General features: G+C 40.1%; 1 protein-coding gene across 3 annotated transcripts in view; it reads left to right on the top strand.

Annotated features, from left to right (window-relative positions):
• Positions 1–260: 260 nt before the first annotated feature.
• LOC127434993 (LIM domain only protein 3) overlaps positions 261–19,536 on the top strand; it is a 74,130-nt gene continuing 54,854 nt past the window's right edge. Inside the window, exons 1-2 of one of the 3 annotated variants that reach the window (XM_051688087.1) lie at positions 261–370; positions 6,885–7,098. In XM_051688087.1, coding sequence (XP_051544047.1) covers positions 6,893–7,098 — 206 coding nt within the window. In that variant the 5' untranslated portion in view covers positions 261–370; positions 6,885–6,892. Of the gene's footprint in view, positions 371–2,856; positions 3,258–3,848; positions 4,166–6,884; positions 7,099–19,536 lie in introns of those variants that run through there. The other 2 variants (XM_051688086.1, XM_051688085.1) reach the window with 2 other exon arrangements.

Genomic DNA, 19,536 nt, shown 5'->3' with positions numbered 1-19,536 from the left:
AGTAGAACTTAATGAGGTCCATTAGAGCAACATGCGCTGCCTTCCCTAACGGCGCTTGTCAGCTTCTTGGATGAGCTGGAGTGTACTAACTAGGGACCTAGTGAAGGTGCTTAAATAGGCGAGGAGACGTGCGGGCCGGCTCAGGTCTGTTGTGCTTTGCTGCCAGGGAGGGAACGAGACTGCAAGCGAAGAAACAGCCGTTGTGGTGGGAGAAGGAGGGGAATCTTTTAGAGCGGGAGTGAGACTGAGAGCAAGCGGGAAAGGAGTTGCACTGAGGCGGGCTGGGCGTTTTTACCCAGTCGCCTGGAAATTGGAAAGGGAACAGGCTATTTTTGAGCTACCAACTCGTCTTACGCCGCACTTTTCCTCGGTACAGTATCTTTCAATCAGATTTTGCTTTACTTTTCTGATCAGCAAGCTCATTAAGAAGCGTGGAAACAATTGCGTGTGCAATATTTAAATTTTACCATAAACTGGAGGAAATGGTGAACATCTACTGTTCACTTTAAGGTTAAGATAAAGGATCTCTGGATAATTTGTCAACTACTTTTAATTTTTTTCTGTCCTAAATCAGAAAACGAACTGAACTCTTAGAGTGGGTTACCTCCATTATAATGTGTGTGGTTGTGGTGAGTGAGCAAGAGTATTAGATTCCCTGTACATTACTAGCAGAGGTTTAAAACTGGGATTAAGTTGAAGCCTCCGTGAAATGAATGGTCGTTGGAGATGCTCAAAGGAGGCTTAAACCATGGTAAGAGTACCAGGAAATATATTTTCACTCCAATCCTCTCCGAAAAGATTTTCCCTGTGAAGCCCGGTAATTAAACTCCGCTTTCATTTCTACAAAAACGGATGAAGTGGGGTGGTCGTCTGCCGGATGTATCCCTTTCCTCGCAGACGTACACTGCAAATCTCTGTGTGTGTGTGTGTGTGTGTGTGTGTGTGTGTGAGAGTGAGTGAGAGAGAGAGAGAGAGAGAGAGAGAGAGAGAGAGAGAGAGAGAGAGAGAGATTATACGCAGCTCTTCATGTCCGTTCGCAGCAAAATCCACGCCAAGACTGCGCGTGCTTCCCGGAACGCGGGTTTCTGGACTATTTTGCGCATAGAACATAACGTAATGTGACGGACGGCTGAGCTCACGTCGCGCGGCACAGTCTGATGTTGGCACTAGCTCATCACCCCAATAATTCAGATATCTTCGGTGAATTATTGACGTGATAATGCACTAGATGAAGTGGTGGCGGGAGGGTAGCAAAGAAGAAGGGATTTCTCTCTCTCTCTCTCTCTCTCTCTCTCTCTCTCTCTCTCTCTCTCTCTCTCTCTCTCTCTCTCTCTCTCACTCACTCACTCAGCTTTAAACGTCTCCCCCGCAAATTGCATGATTACCAAGATAGCCCGCTTTGAAATAATTCAATCCATGACAAAACCTAATTACTGGCAGGTAATACCCTGTCAGCTTTAATGCATCTCATCACTCATAATGGAAGCGAGGAGCATTTTATGACCCGTCTCATTACCGCTGTATTTTAGGCGGGAGTGATTGGCGTGAGACCGCAATCTTACCCCTACCCTACTGTTCTAAGTTCTAACTCTCCATATTCACCGCCTCTTCCAATCTGAGCTCATGATAAATGACTACTTTTGGGCTATGATGACCATGACAGAAAATAAACTCTATAGTGAGTGTGTATACGTTTACTTTTTTCAGTGTTTGTGTTAGTGGGTAGGGAGGGTATAGCTGGCACTGAAGGCCTGAGATTCATCCTCAGCAACATGGGCATCAAGCAGCGCTAATTAGAGCGAACATGCGTAACCAATGGGGGAGGAATAGCTTTAGAAGCACAAATAATCAAAATGTGCACGAAAAGAGCAATATCTGAAATATTAAAAAACAAGCACGGGAAATTGAGTAGGCCTACTCGTTCTCTTACACTCTTTAACCAGAATTCTATGGCCTTTGAAGTCGCAGGGTGCAGAGTCGCATACGCATAAAGCATTATGATCAATAAGGGAAAATGTTTAGTGTGGCCTGGGGTTATATGACTTGACTTAGGCCTGGATAATAAATCTATAACACATTCAGAAAAGTTAAATGTTGCAATAGCACATATCAAACTAATATCAAAGTGCTACATAAATACAGAAGAGGTCTTTTTAAGTCTGCTTTGTACATTGACACTATAAAGGGTATTTTAAAATATATAATTGCTGACTAAAAAAATGTTGTCTTAAAAACAGGACACCTTAGATAAGCCGCCTGTTCTCTTTCATTGCACTATCCCTTTTCTTATTATTTTTTTCTTCTTTTGCTGTGAATGATTAGTGATGGATCTTAAAAGATTAGTCCTCTTTGATCACCATAGATAAATACACCTGATTAACTGACGTACATTATTATTATAATAATCCGTTATATTATTATAGTTGTTAAATATTGGGTGACTTGGGTGTGTTGGTTTAATAAGGGACCAAAATTGTCAACTCCAGTATTTGCACCTGACCTGCCCAGAGGTGCTGCACCTAAGCAATTTTATTTACCCGTAACACTTCGTAATTCCCTAAATTAACATGTTCTCTGGTGGCTGCTGGAAAAATCCCTGGATTATAGAAACCTATGTGGTCATACATAAAAGATGTGTATATTTCAGAAAGTACTGTTTCTGTTATCAAACGCAATGCATACCTGGATGCATCATTCTATGTTACCCAGCTGCTGAAACAAAGAGAGAGAGAGAGAAAGAGAGAGAGTGAGAGAGAGAGAGAGAGAGAGAGAGAGAGAGAGAGTCAAAAATGTGTAGTATAAAGCTCATAGCTTGTTTGTGCGCGCGTCTCAGTGAGGTAAGCATTAAGTTTGTCTTGAGGAGCGTGCGCTCGCATGCTTGCGCTCCGTTACTCCGGCTGTCGGTAATGACCTTTTACTCCTCGTGTAATGTCTCAGTGGTGAGGGATTGGGTTTGAAGATAAAGCTAGGCTTCACTATTCCTCGTTCCTCACTCACAGATGGACAAGTTGTTCTGATCCCTCTCAGAATACCCAATATATGACGGCTGACGGCTCGCGCGAGAACACCTGTAGCTTTTGGTGCGAACAACTACTCGTAGATGATCCATGTGGATCTCATTATTTTCAACCTGAAGATCATTCTTATCCGCGGTGCAATGTCAGATTCGTGAACTTTTGCTTCGAGGAATATTGAGTTGGAGTCTGCTCGACGGTGCTCTATCCTAAGTTATCCTTCTGCATAACTTGGTCAAGAAGGTGAGTTTTTTGCGCTTTAATTGTGTTTTTTACCCAAAAGGATTACAGGCTTGTTTTTAGTCTATTTCTATAGTCTCTGCTCTGGATTGAGTCGTTATAACTGTCAAAGTGCAAAACGAATGGCTTAATCTAACGAGGCTGTTTGATGTTTAGGCTAATGTAAAATTCAGAGTGTGGTGATTATTTATACATCGTGATATCATGTAGATGACAGCTCATTTATGATAAATAAAAGTTGTTCCATTTACTGCACTTTTTGACAGCTTGCTAAAGGATTTGGATACACAAAGGGGATTGCATTTGTGTTTTGGTTCTAAAAATACGGAATGCGTCAAAACAAATGCAAATTCTAGCAATAGTTAATAAATGCATGGCAAAATATGACTGCATTTTACTACATATAGTCAGTCTGAATGTTGTCCCTTACATATATGCAAATTCGTTCCTTTTGCTGTACGCACACTGAAACGCCTAGAAAATGCGAACAGCGCGAGACACGATAGGATTATAAGATTACGGCGCGCGCGAAGGGGTAAAGCATATGCCTTTGTCATCCGCTGTCATTTGTTCGCCGCCTCTTGCCTTGCCACGGCTGCTGGTCGATCTAATTTCATAGTCGAGCACTGTTGTGACTAATGCAGTCTTAACAGCGTGTGGCGCAGAGCGATAGCGCGCCGCGGCTCGCTCTTTCTTTCATTCTCCCGTGTTTTGTTGATTGGTGTTTTCCTCGTGTTCACTCTTTTCTGCCGAAGAGAGCTGGATTGTTACTCGTAACAAAAGCGAACCTCCCTCGCGCGCATACAGCTGCTCACTTCACGCGCATCTTTGGCTCGCGCCTCGTCTGCTGCATATGGTGTTTCTGGGAGCAGAAGCGGGCCAACCAATGCAGAAAAGGGAGCAAAGTTTCGGTAAGAGCAACGTTTTGTGTCTTACTTTGAACAATATCAACGTGAGGGTGGCGTGTTTAAATGTGTGCCTGGATAGTTGGAATGATTCTATGCGTATGTGGTCAGTTTAGCGAAACGCACGCGAACCCAATACATCTGCTTTTAACTGAAGCGACGCTTCAAAGTGCATTTTCCTCATTTCCCCGTGTGTGGGGAAATTGTAAATAACGTTATTTTGGTGTGCCGTCGCGTATCATTATTTCCAACACCTTAATGGTCTTTTGAGTTAACGGTTTCATTTCGTCGTTTTGCAAGCTGCCTCGAAAATTAGCTGCTGTGTAGCAAATCTTATTGGCCTTTTCCGTGCGCTACGTTGCCATGGCAACAGTAATTAAACTGATAAGAGGGCGAAATGTCAGCATCTCCGGCTCGCGCAGCTGTGATGTGCTTGAAATGGGAAATCAAATTGGTACTTTGCGCCCGGTGTTTGCTCGCGTCGCCAGAAATGTCCCCATCAGTATCTGACAAACGCGAATAGTGAACCGTACAAAGAGCATTCTATCGCTATGCGAACGGGACATAATGAAAGATTTGAATGATCGAGCAAAGACAAAAAAAGACACCAATGTCCCAATGCCAGTTAATGGATCACATTTTATTTTCCCGTGTGGAAAATGAATCTTTTGTTTCGCAATAGGACAAATCGAAGAGCCACGCAGATCCGCGCGCGCGCTTTTGAATAGAATGGGTAGTTAGTTTGTTCAGAATCCATTCATTTGGGGTTAAATCTGATTGCGGACCGAGGGGACTCGAAACTCTAACTTCTTTGGCTTGGTAATGAGAGGTGGTGACTTTGTTGTGTTAACCAGGCGAGCTGGGACGGTGTGGATGAGTGGGACAGAACAAGGACGCAATCAGCCGTGCGCTCCTCTCACACTCCAGTCCAGCCAATTAAAAGCTCAACAGCTTAAACGCAATGGGACAAAATAGGGCTCGCTCATTACCTGACTAATGTGCCTCCTTTCTGTTTCCCCACTCATCAAAGCTCTCCATTTGAATAAACTCCTAATAAAGAATCATAAATAGGACGGAGAAGTTGAAGGAATATTTATTGTATACTATCCCTTTCGCTCTTTTTCATTGAATGTTCCTACATCTTAATGAGCATGCTCCTACAGCAGAAAGAAGTTGTTCCACAGTCTAAGCCTGTGGTACTGCATCAGATATTTGCTCTAGGCTATAATTATGACCCTAGAGGGATAGGCTACCTGCTGTTCCTTTCCCCGCATTGTAATGCTCAGTTGAATTGAAACAATTTCACACCTGTCCTCAGTCTTGCTAATTGGTGCACTGTCTTGTTTATTTTCGGTGAGGGCCAACTGTCATGCTTTCTGCAAATAATTTTTGAAAGTAATTATCATCAAGGGTGCGTGTTAAAAAAATGGGGAGAGAGAAACACTTTTTAAAAAATCTCATATGTAGAGCAGTGTTTAAACGTTCTCCAGATGTGTTGGCATTTATTTTAAAAAAATCTATCAAATCTCAGATTGCATTCCTCATGATGACAATTCACAAACTTTTCTTATCAAGACAGATTTAAACATGTCACGCAGTTCAAACAAGACTTTGTGATCTCATATTCCACTATGAATGTATTTCAGCGAGATTGCCTGAACAACGCATCGCGGCGACAAGCACGTTATAACTATCCAGAGAGAGGTCCTCGATTCAGACAGAGACACTCAATTTACCACAGCTGAGAAAACTCGCAGTGACCCTCTCACTCAAAGTTCGCAATTTCTCACCGCTTGCGCTCACACCCCTCCAAGAGCAGCATATACATTAGGTGGAATCTATGGCTCTGACAGCTTCTGCTGCACAAGGTGAGAAATGGGGACTGTCACAGTGGACAACGGGGTAGAATCAGTCGTACTTGTAATGTAGGACAAAAACTTTTTGGGCCAGGACAAAAGAGGTGCTGGAGTACTGGCATGGGGGAGTGGGGTAGAGCTTACTCTCCTCTGTATGGAAGGAGAATACTAATTACAGGCCTTCAGCATAAGCCCACATTGTTCCTTCTCCACCCAACAAAGCCCTTTCACGCCCTGTATAGGGCTACACAATGACTGCTCTGGGGGCAAGTTTTTCCTGGCCCCTGCCTTAAAGAGGGGGAAGAGAGGGCGTTAAAGATGAGGGAGTCAGAAAGATGACGAGGATGTTAGCTACTTTGGCTTCTTGTGGTAATTCTGTCATTGCGACTTACTTTCTTCCATGGAACACAACAGAAGGCAGAATGTTAGGGACTGGCAGCTTTATCCACCATTCACTTTCATGTTATGTGAAAAAAAAGCAATGAAAATGAATGCTGAGTGAGGCTAACATCCTGCCAAATATCTCCTTTTGCATTCCATGGAAGAAAGAAAGTCATTTGGGTTTGGAGCAACATGAGAGTGAGTAAATGATGACAGAATTTTCAATTTTGGGTAAACTATTACTCTACGTGAGTTTCAATTTACACCAACAGCCTTAAATATGTGGGTTGTTGAACTATTAGGAAATTGTACAGTATTAGACATACCCTTACCGGTTGATTTCTACTTCTTGTTATTGTAAATAAGAAATTGTCTGTGTCCATATGGATCTATTCAATGAAATGTAAAACAAATGTTATAAGTTGTAATGTACATGTTACCTAAAACCTAGTTCTTACAATGTTGCCTCTTGTCGCTTTTCTTTACAGGTATACAAATGCTCTCCGTCCAGCCGGACACCAAGCCAAAGGGCTGTGCCGGCTGCAACCGGAAAATCAAGGACCGTTACCTGCTGAAGGCCTTGGACAAGTACTGGCACGAAGACTGCCTCAAGTGTGCCTGCTGTGATTGCAGGCTTGGCGAGGTGGGCTCCACACTCTACACCAAAGCCAATCTCATCCTCTGTCGGAGAGACTACCTACGGTAAGGAAAAATCACCTTTCGCTCTTTGTATTGTGACACAACCTCTATGCAATAACACAGATGTGCTATTACTTTCATGTTGTTACATAGAATATTTTATTTTAGGGATAGTTCACCCAAAAATAAAAATAAATTTCTCATCTCATTTCAAATATGTATGACTTATGAGATGTTTTGCAGAATGTTAGGGACTGACAACCTTAGTGACCATTCACTTTCACTGTATGGGAAAGAGCAGTGTCAACATTCTTCAAAATCTATTCCATGGAAAAAAGAAAGTCATGAAGGTTTGAGACATGAGGCTGAGTAAATGATGACAACATTTTCATTTTGGGGTAATTTAACCCTTTAAGGCATTTTGCAATTACTAATACTAGCATTTTAGATGTTTACTGTTGCCTAAAGAATGAATACCTGTACCAGATTCACAGAAAACCTCTAAGGCCCTTGCTTCAAATACCATGCCCAAACACAGCAAGTGCCACATAAAGCCATATTGCTTTTAACACTAGCTTTAATGGCTGCCCTTAACACCCAGTGTTCTCCCATGCTGTTAGATATCCTTTGCTCTCCATAATAGAAAATGAGCTCAAAGGGGATCTTTATGAGCCTATAAACTGCTGCCATTTCTGAGGTTTCAAGGAATTCACTAGTTGAATCCAGTCAGCACACAGAACCTTGTCAGAGGGGCATTGTTTAGCAAGAGATTACCCTGGTTCCGGTTCAATTAGCTTACCTATGTCCACTGATGGAAGAGTTTCCTTAGAAACCCAACCTCCCAAATCCAACCAGTATTCAGTTTTGGCAATGGCACCACCAAAATATGGACAATTTTAGACACTACTAATAGGCTTGTTTAATATTATGGTAGGCCTGGTCACCCACAAACTCTAATCCTGTAGAGTGCAACAGTCTGGTTTTCGGAAGTTATAATCCCGTTCATTTTCTTCATGGACTCATTGATTTTTAAAAGATAGCACTCAAAAATGAAAATTCTGTCATCATTTACTCACCCTCATGCCATCCTAGATGTGTATGACTTTCTTTTGTCTGCTGAATGCAAACAAAGATTTTTAGAAGAATTTCTCAGCTCTGTTGGTACTTTCATTGCAAGTGAATGGTTGCTAGAAATCGCAAGGTTCAAAAAGCAGATAAAAGCAGCATAAAAGTAATCAATAAGTCTCCAGTGGTTAAATCTATATCTTCAGAAGCGATATGATAGGTGTGGGTGAGAAACAGATAAATATTGAAGTACTTTTTTACTATAAATCTCTTCAAGTGAAGATTTAGAGTAAAAAAGTACTTAAATATTGATTCGTCCTGTGGAGATTTATAGTAAAAAAGCAGAAGAAAAAGTCATACACATCTGGAATGGCATGAGGATGAGTAAATGATGAGACATTAGCATTTTTGGGTGAACTACCCCTTTAACGATTACTTCTTAACCTTTAAAGACTGACCTACCATTAGTTCAGAGGTTGTTAATCGATGGTATATACATCTGTCGAAGCCACCAGTCTGCATTGTTTCATCTGCATTTAAAAAAAAGGTGTTTAGCAGAATTTCTGGTGAAGAACTACACTACCCTTATTCCTGAAGGGAAATGATCCACCAATCAGAGAATTGCGGTGGACAAAATGCACGAAAACAGCAATCAAATCAGTCTCCATATCTGGATATTTTGCAATAAGATTACAATGTATTGTTTAATCAACAACTTTAAATCATTCCATCGTTTTTAATCCTACATTTGCATTGCTTCAAGTGATTGTAGTTCATTTCTTCAGTAAAGTACACAGTCCCTTTTGTCCGATTTTCAAAATTTTTTTTTTTTTTATTCAAATCAAAGTTTGTAATGTTGTGATGTGCCTCGGATCTGGCTGATTTGGTTCATGGCTTTTAACTTTTTTTATGAATGATTTTATGAAATCCCTATGGAAAAAATAAATTGGAAAAATACTTGCGTAACCAAGACAATTAAAAAAAAAATAAAAATGGGTGGACATTGCTGTGCTCTATTAGTTAATCTCACACATTGTGCCATTTAGCAATGATAAGTACTACCACACATGATGTATACTGTTGCCAAAATAATGAACTCAGTCTGTTTTTATATTTGAATAAAAAATGTGTGTGCTTCACGAGAGACCTCTAAGGGCCCAAACACAGCAAGACTACGGTCACCCAAAATTCTGTTTCAGCAATGTCACTATGATAATACTGACCATTTTTGACTCTACTTAATCTTTTATGTATGGCTTGGTTGGTCGCTCACAAAACTATCTAGCAGCTTCACTTGCTTTCTCCTAATGAGTAAAAATGGATGAACGCATGAACACTACTCTTTTGCATGAATGAGGTCTAGAAATCATCACGTCACATTTCTTTTTGTACCAGTGTCTCAGTTGTAGTTACACATTTGCATGTTAGGAAATCCATGTACATGTGTGCATGTCTGTGCGTTCTATGTATATAAAATTATATAAATGCTCAACGGGACGCTCCAAGGAGTCACGGCTTTGTGAGTGTGCTAGAAGCTACAGTAGGCAGGAGGCGCTTTGAAATGGCACAGTTCATTTAATTTTGGCATGGGCGATGAGCGAGTCTCCATTAGGCGCAGTACACAAGCAGGCTTTGGGGAAACTTGACTGTAAAGCATTGCCAGAGGGCCAGAGGCAGACTCAGATTACCATCTCAGTAAGCCTCATTGACTGTGCCCTTCTTAACTGCATCTTCATTCACGACGACACTGACAAGTTTGTGCCTGAAACAATGGTGGTGATGAGATAGATGACAGTAGATGTGTCATTAGAAGATGGCACTTTGAATTGTGCATATCTGTCTTTAGTAGAACATCGAAGTGCTACGACAACGGTTTGTGCCAGATGCGACAGATAAGAATTTTAAATTGTTTCTACCACTAGACCTGGGCTAAATTCCTGAGTGATAGTTTTCTTGTGCATACTACTGTATTTTTCATTTATTTTCTATATCTTTGAATTATTTTCTGAACACACCCCACTGCTTATGAGTAGGGATGGGAACCTAGAAACGAGTTAATACACACACACACACACACACACACACACACACACACACACACATACAGTACTGTGCAAAAGTTTTAGGCACTTGGGAAAAATGTTGCATAGTGAGGATATCTTCAGAAATAATGACATATATAGTTTTCATTTATCAATTAATGTCATACAAAGTCCAGTAAACATAAAAAATGCTAAATCAATATTTTGTGTGACCACCTTTGCCTTTAAAACAGCCCCAATTCTCCTAGACAGGAGTGTACACCTGGACACAGTTTTTCTTGGTTGTTGGCAGATAGGATGTTCCAAGCTTCTTGGAGAATTTGCCACAGTTCTTCAATCTATTTCGGCTGACTCAATTGCCTCTGACTCTTCATGTAATCCCAGACTGACTCAATATTCAGTGGGGGGCTCTGTGGGGACCATGCCATCTGTTGCAGGGCTCCCTGTTATTCTATTCTATTCTATTCTATTCTATTCTATTCTATTCTATTCTATTTGCAAAAGAAATGTTTGGGAGTCTAAAATGTATATTTCCTATTGACACACCAAAGCTGAAAATATAAATAACCATCTTAAGACAAATGTTTTTGTGAAGCATCTTATGTGCCTAAGACTTTTGCAAAGTACTGTATATATATATATATATATATATATATATTGATTGTTTTTAAAATATGTATATATATATATATATTTTAAAAACGAACAATTTGCCTACTTTCATTTCCATTAATGGTTTGTGAATTTGCATTCTGCCACCAATGTGGACAGAACACTGTACTTATGGTGCATTCATGTAATGTCGAAATTATCGTAATTATGAGATTCTGACTTGTAAAAAACCCTCACATCTTCGTAGAACTTACAAGTTGGAATTCTATGAAGATTTCGACTTGGCCGTTGTGAAGTAATGTAGAAAGAACCAATATGGTAGCAGCCTCAACAATTAAAAGTAGTTTACATGTATATTTCTGTTTGATATACCATTTTATTAAAGCCAATGCTAACTGAAGCACTTTCTTTGTTTTTAAACATTTTGCAAGAACATATAGAGGTGAATTAATAAATTAATGGAGTGATTCAATATTTTGCTGTCATCAACAACAAAGTCACACATGGATTTGTTTTGCCTTAATGAGCATTGCCATAGAAATGGAAAACTACCAAAGTAAGAAAAGTAAGAAATAACAAAGGCTCCAATACAGAGCGGCACAAAACTGCTTATGCACATCCTAAAATTTTCAGTCGAGGACGTGAACCAAGTTGAATCTCCGAGTTGCCATCTCGTAATTACAGCAAATCTGAAGGCGGCCGCACACTGGACGAGAAGCGCCATGTTGCGTAGCGGCTAGGACACGGCACAGGTATCAAACACAGGGTACGTTGATGTGGTTCAGGTGGCAGACAAAATTTACCAAGGTTTTTCCTTTCATCAATAATGAACAAGGTTAGAGTAAATAATATATGTTCACCGATAATAATTTGGGTTGAATTTAATGGAAAATATGCAAGTTGCGCTCAGTGGCACGGCAGAAATTTGAACAGCCTCCGGAGTTGTAGGTGGACGTCGAGCGGCAGTGTGTGTACATTCATAGAATGTCATTTTCTAATTTTAGAATGCACCATGTTGTCCACCAGATGCGTCCGGTGTGCGACCCCCTTTACAGGATGTAAACGCAGCATAAGGTTTGGGTTTTCGTCATTTTCTAAAGTGTGCGGTATTGGAATGTGTTTTCGAAAGTCTCTGTTTTCAGTGGAGGAAAATGCCATTCCAGAATGGAAGAGAGGTGCAAATGTAGCAAAATTAATGCATTTTAAAACATAAATGTATTAGCGTGGTCATTGCCTAAAATACTCTGAAACTCTAGAATCATTAAAGGAAAATTCCAGGTTTGGTGAGGCACTTACAATGGAAGTGAATTGGGCCAATCCGTAAATGTTAAAATACTCAGTGTTTCAAAAGTATAGCCACAAGATTTTAGTGTGAATATAATACTAACCATTTCTGTATAAAATTATATCCAATTTTACAACCTCGTTGCCATGATGACATAACACTCTAAACCCTAAAACGACCATAAAAATGCTGATATTTAAAACTATACAGCTCAAATAATACATAAGTGCTTTTTATGAAATTATACAAATTTAGCCCTTTCACTTCAATTGTAAGTGCCTCACAGTTACCTCGAATTTTCTTTTTTTAAAGAAAAGGAGGGACAAGTTGAAGTTATTTTTTGTGGTAATCAACATTATGCCCTAAAAATGCTGTTGATTAAGCTTAACTGTTATTGAATCTGGAATAATCTTTTAAGAGGAATCAGAATTGGAATTTATGATTCCCATACCTTCATAAGTAAAGCGAGAAACCAACCTCGCCTGATTCTTTCATCTTCAAAGTTCAAGGTGAGTGAATTGATTTGATTCTGGCTATAACACGAATGTTCTTCCTGTGCGCCTTTAGCTTGACATCCCCTTATGAACAGCAAATTAGGGGCAAATATGGCACAGCCCCAGTTCCACAAATCACATCTGCAATTCAACAAAAGAAAAGCAGTCTTCATTGACGAGCCAATCAATTGCTACTCCTACAAAGTGCCCTCAACACACTCTTCCCTCGATTGGATCGTTTCCCTATTTATTTTCTCAAGTTAGTGCCGGAATCAGCCCGGCAAGATAAGAGATAGACTTAATCCCTGCCTCTCTGTTCTGTGTTCTATTTCATCATTCTTATTCCAAGTAAATTATACTTGGATTTTTATTAAGATTCCCCACCCCCAACCGTCCACACAGAATCAATCCAGTCCTGTTTATCAGTATGGCATGTTATTAAGGATGACATAACCAGGGTTAATAGAATTCTTCTGGGGTCTACAACCATGAGCGATGTGATCCCACCAGTTGAGAAATAATAATCCCTATCGCAACACACACAAATCAAATTAAAGAAGAAAAAAAAAAGATTTATGCCTTACCAAACCTGTTTTCCTCAGTATGTACTGTCAAATATGATGTGTTGTTTTTTTTTGTTTTTTTTGTAATAGTAGTAGTCTTCAGCTGTCAGCTAGTGGGAGATATCATTTAGTTCATATTCAAAGCATCGAGAAGGTAATCATTGACGGAAAGCATTATCGTGCCCGGCTCAATGCTTGTATTGCACTCAAAATATGGATAAATGGTTTTGGCTTGTCATATCAACAAATGATTCTTTTGACACTGTGCAGACATCTCCATTGATGATAAAGGTAATAACTGCCATGGCAGTGTTTATGCCGCGGATGCATTTCATAGCGGGGAGCGATAAAGTTAAAAGGCCTTGACAAAAAAGGGACTGACACATATGATTTGAGAAACCGGCAAAAATGAACCCTGGCAAAGCCTACAGAAAGTAGCAGCAGACAGAAAAGCCCAGGATGCAAGCAGGGAGAGGGAAGCTGTTAGGCATCAGTTAATGGAAAACTGTAAATTTCAGGCATCCATTTTAAAGACAGCACAGGGTGACCACTTATTTATTTATCTATCTATTCATTCATTTTTTTTAATCCAACTTCAATTTTCTTCTACAGTGGTTTTAGTAAGATTGTAAATGCAAGCAAATTCACAGAACCGTCAACATGACTGGATTTATTACTGTTATGGAAAGCTGGTTATCAGTGAAAGATAACCAACATGTAAAGCATGGTTTGGTTGTAATAACTTGTATTTTTTTCCCTCTCCTGCTCATTCTTAAACTACTTTGTGGTTCACATCTACCTTGTGCTGTATAAACTTTCGGAAATTACCCATAAAAATGTATCTTTTCTCTTTTTCATGTTTACATTTGTCATAGTGCAGTCAGAGCGTAGATTGTATGCATTTATGTATGTGCCATATGTTTATCTGTCATACTGTAGGTCAACAAAACGTGAGCAATCTTGAAAGTCAGGAATTACGGCAAATTGCTCAGAACCGAATCTTGTTTTGAGATTTATTTATTTTTTTGTGCTTCATTCTGCTTGAACAGTTCTGATATGCAAAGTTGTAATTAACAAGTTGCTAGAGGAAAGATACTGAAGGGTGTCCCTTTTGAAAGAGAGGATTGTGCAATATAAAAAAATCAGTTGTAAAAACTGCACTTGGCTTACATGCTTTATAAAAGCAAAACTGTACCTCTTCTAGATTGTTGATCTTCACCTCCATGTAAAGGTCCAATTGCCCTTGAAAACATTCATATGAAAGCATCATACTTGGGTCTGTGCCAAACAAACAGTAGTCTGAATTGTCAACACCTACTGTATGAAGACAAAGACAAATTGTTAGAAAAATTGCAGTATGTGGACCTCTACACAAACTGTGTCCAATCAGCTATTTTATTTTAATCTATGTTTTGGAGGTGGCACAGGTGTGCAGTAGCCTACTCATTTTTTATGTCTAAGGGTTCTGCTAACACGTTACTTGTTGTAATCACAAAGAGGTCAAAAACATAGATGTGAACTAGTTAGTTCAGAAGCTGCCGTGCTCTAGATTATGCCCTTAACTGATAAGAGCAATAATTCTCAAATATGAACTTTATTGTATGCTGACATGACACTAAAGTAACAGTTGCAGCCATGTTGTCTGTTAAAGGTTAGCCTGGTCTGTCCACTGGGACTGGTGGAGTGCAGGCCAGTGTAGTTTGTCATGTGTTTTCCTTACAGTGTTTTTGAAGCTTGCTGAAAGATTGAGGCCATCTCCTGTTCTAATGAACAGTGCAGATGTTCACAAACAGTGCAAGTGCCCTCTTGCTCTGATGGGCATTAAGCAGGACTTGGTTTTACCTATTTCTCTTCGGCCATAAAGTTGCTACACTGGTGGAGTTGTAACCTTAAAAGAAATAAAAATTTTGTGAGCAATTATGTATTTCTTTGGTAAGTAACCGTGTAATAAGCACAATTCCTGATCCTGGTTTATTTTGCGATAAAAGCAGCTGCTATACAAATTCCTTTCATATCAAACAAACAAGGACAGAAACAGTAGGATTAAATGTGTTACTCACCGGCATTACTTGTGTGTCTAATATATTTGGCACTGCTCTTTCAATATAAGTTTCTTTGCAAAGTGTGAATCATATTAGTTCTCAAAAAAATCCTTAAAGAAATATAATCCAAAACATATAATCCCACATTGACGCGTTCAGGAACTTCAGGAACGTCTAAACAAGCCACTCATTCCTAACTTTGGGATCATTCAGAAGGCCATGCAGAGATGCAGTTTTCACAACCAGGAACACAACAACGTCTGGGGACCTTACTTGACATCTTAATCTTTTTGTTGGTTAAAAGCAAACTACCACTTTTTAGAGTTGAAGTACCTCAGCCACACTATCAGTTCACCGTGATGATTATTATGTACATTGTGGGGGCGTGGCCATTCAAATGACAATGCACTGAGATGTCACAATGTAGCCAATTTCAAAACGAGTCTTTTTTTGAAGAGTAGAAACAATAAATGCTCTTTTTAGACATGAAAGGAAGTTTCAAGCTCTGAAATTTACAGTATGTTTTTATAGTAAAAACTCTTATATGTCAAAAGGAAATTTAGATTCCCCATGACATGGCCCCTTAAAAATATTTTGTCTTGTTTGCAGAGAAATCTAGCAAAATTTAGTAATGATTATGCCTTAAATACTGTATATATATATATATATATACATATATATATATGTATACATTATATATATATATAAACTCAGCAAAAAAAGAAACGTCCTCTCAATTTCAACTGCTTTTATTTTCAGCAAACTTAACATGTGTAAATATTTGTATGAACATAAAAAGATTCAACAACTAAGACATAAACTGTACAATTTACACAAACATGTGACTAACAGAAATGGAATAATGTGTCCCTGAAAAAAGTAACAGTCAGTATCTGGTGTGGCCATCAGCTGAATTAAGTACTGCAGTGCATCTCCCCCTCATGGACTGCACCAGATTTGCCAGTACTTGCTGTGAGCTGTTACTCCACTCTTCCACCAAGACACTTGCAAGTTCCCGGACATTTCTGGGGGGAATGGCCCTAGCCCTCACCCTCCGATCCAACTGGTCCCAGACGTGCTCAATGGGATTGAGATCCGGGCTCTTCGCTGGTCATGGCAGAACACTGACATTCCTGTCTCGCAGGAAATCACGCACAGAACGAGCAGTGTGGCTGGTGGCATTGTCATGCTGGAGGGTCATGTCAGGATGAGCCTGCAGGAAGGTTACCACATGAGGGAGGAGGATGTCTTCCCTGAAACGCACAGCGTTGAGATTGCCTACAGTGACAACAAGCTCAGTCTGATGATGCTGTGACACACCACCCCAGACCATGATGGACCCTCCACCTCCAAATTGATCCCACCCCAGAGTACAGGCCTCGGTATAATGCTCATTCCTTCAACGATAAACGCTAGTCCGACCATCACCCTTGGTGAGACAAAACCGCGACTCGTCAGTAAAGAGCACTTTTTGCCAGTCCTGTCTGGTCCAGCGAAGGTGGGTTTGTGCCCATAGGCAACGTTGTTGCCGGTGCTGCCTTACAACAGGCCTACAAGCCCTCAGTCCAGCCTCTCTCAGCCTATTGCGGACAGTCTGAGCACTGATGAAGGGATTGTGCGTTCCTGGTGTAACTCGGGCAGTTGCTGTTGCCATCCTGTACCTGTCCCGCAGGTGTGATATTCGGATGTACCGATCCTGTGCAGGTGTTGTTACATGTTGTCTGCCACTGCGAGGATGATCAGCTGTCCTTCCTGTCTCCCTGTAGCGCTGTCTTAGGCGTCTCACAGTACGGACATTGCAATTTATTGCCTGGCCACATCTGCGGTCCTCATGCCTCCATGCAGCCGGTACGTTCACGCAGATGAGCAGAGACCCTGGGCATCTTTCTTTTGGTGTTTTTTAGAGTCAGTAGAAAGGTCTCTTTAGTGTCTTAATTTTTATAACTGTGACCTTAATTGCCCACCGTTTGTAATCTGTTAGTGTCTTAACGACCATTCCACAGGTGCATGTTCATTAATTGTTTATGGTTCATTGAACAAGCATGGAAAACATAGTTTAAACCCTTTACAATAAAGATCTGTAAAGTTATTTGGTTTCAACATTTTACCAGAAAATAAGACAAAATGACTTAATAAGAAAATTAAAGTCTTTTAAGTTTTTGAAAACTAACTGCACGTTTTAGCAGGTTAGATGTTGAGCATAAATTATAAGGTTTTGCATCTTTTTCAATCTTCATTTAAAAAATGTTTAAAAAGGAAATCAATGCCCAGACCATTTCAGACCGTGTAGCAATTATGAAAGATGAGCTGAGCAACGCGTTAAAAAACAACCCTTAGGACACACATAAAAAATATAACAGAAGAACAATTTTACATTAATGATTTGAATTTAAAACATTAATTTCTTTATAGACAGCCCACATTACTTCTGTTGGCAGCGGCATCTCAAGCTGACAAATTTCTAAATCTAGAGGGATGCATCTGCAAGGTCGGCTTTTCAAAACATGCTGCACCCAACATAAAGCAGTTTTTTTGTGGATGCACCTGGGCTGTAATTGTTTTTTCCCCCTTCTGTCTGTTAAAGAATGGCTTTTTTTAAAAAAAAGGTAATTATTCAATGTGTTTATTGTTTTAAAGTCTTATTGTGGTTGTTGCATGTTTAAAGACTTTTCCCATCTTCAGTTAATCTGTTGATGGCTTTAAAAAGGTGCTAGACACTCTATTTCTAATTAACCAAGAAAACATTTGTCTATATCGACATGGTGAATATCTATTATGTAGGGCTACCATTTCGGATTCCAATTGGTATATTCATTGGAGAATTTGATTTACCCTATCATCAAGTTTTTTTGTTTCAAGAAAACAGCATGCACTCAAGCCAACATGCAAGTTTGCATAAAACATGATGATCCATGTTATTCCAGCATGATTTAAGAAGGAAATCTGACTTTGTATGAGTTAATTGGGTCAATGTCACACATTTGCTTACATTTGATTAGTTGACCAGGAAATCTTAAATATTGCTTTACTATTTTATGTCACAACTTTCCTTGATTTTTTTCCCCAAAATACTCAAACTATACTCTCATTGCAGACACCAGTCTGCACTCATTTGAGAGTTTGATTTACTTCACCATCAATTTAGTTTGGACAAACAGACTGACAAGCCGTATTAACTCTGATTTCTAAAGAAGAAGAAATATTGATGTCTTCAAGGAGGTCAATTCTTATAGAGAGGTGCTACAATAGGAGTGCTCCTTAGTGTTGCTGGATCACAGGCACTTGAGGCGTGGATTCAGCGGGTGCGCCGTTTCTCTCAGCCCTGGATAGTGTTCTGTCTCAACGGCACTTGTTACAACAGAGCACTCAGCGTGTACAAAACGGGCTCTCCCGGTCTAGATTTTAATGGCTTTGTGGCTCTGGACACTTTACCTCCTTATCCCCTCCGTCTCATTAGACAGCCCCTTACCACCTTCTCTTCCTTTCAGCTGAGCTATGGTTTTTGATTGTGCTCCGTATGTATCCTTGTGATGACCAGTTTTTATGCCCACCAGGTTTGAGGCAAACTTTCTGCCTTTATGTTCCACAGAACAAAGTAAGTCATACAGGTTTGGAATGACATTAGGGTGAGTATATGATGACAGAATTTAAATTTTTGGGTTAACTGTTCCTTTAAGATGTCTAACACACCTTCCACTTGGGAAATTGAGATGCTTGTAGATTTTGCAGTGGTTATGAGATTAATTTACATTCGAATGTAAAAGTTTGTTTTCAAACTCCCAAGTAAGCACCAGGGAGTTAGTCAAAAGTAATATAGTGCAATCAGGGGCTACTATTAATCTAAGCTACAATAATGACTCCGAACAAAATTTAAAAATTTTGCCGTCTCTTTCCGCGCTTGCCCATTCTTGTATTATTTGTTCCCCCATGGTGTGGTGCAGGATTTCTACCCCTGGAGGCTGCACAGCAAGCATCTAAACAGCAGCGGCAGCTCCACCGCCACAAGGTGAACTATTCCCTGCTGTGCGTTATTATTAATAACTGTCAGCCAGAAGGGGTCACCCACGACAACTCCTTGAAAAGAACCCAGGGCAAGGCAAGTAGGCCGCAGCTGGGCGCCTTGTAAAACAATACCCCCTCCCCCCGTCCTGCCTCCCCAGAGGATGAGTGCTTAAGGCAGGAATAATGCATGGGAGCGATTGGGGAGTAGGGCTCGGCCACGTTTCCAGCCGTGAAAAATTAAGATGTCACCACCTGGCACTGTTAAGCATGCCTTTTGCCAGAGCATGAAGCTATCTATTAGAACAGAACAAGGCAAAGGCAGGCCGTTTGAATGTCTCCCTCGCCACCTCCAGCCACACCCCACCCTATTCTGGACTTGCGTCAAAGGTTAGTGTT

The sequence above is a fragment of the Myxocyprinus asiaticus genome, chromosome 45, assembly GCF_019703515.2.
Source record: "Myxocyprinus asiaticus isolate MX2 ecotype Aquarium Trade chromosome 45, UBuf_Myxa_2, whole genome shotgun sequence".
In the NCBI taxonomy this organism is placed as follows: Eukaryota; Metazoa; Chordata; class Actinopteri; order Cypriniformes; family Catostomidae; genus Myxocyprinus; species Myxocyprinus asiaticus.
This window is presented reverse-complemented; position numbering and strand designations above follow the sequence as displayed.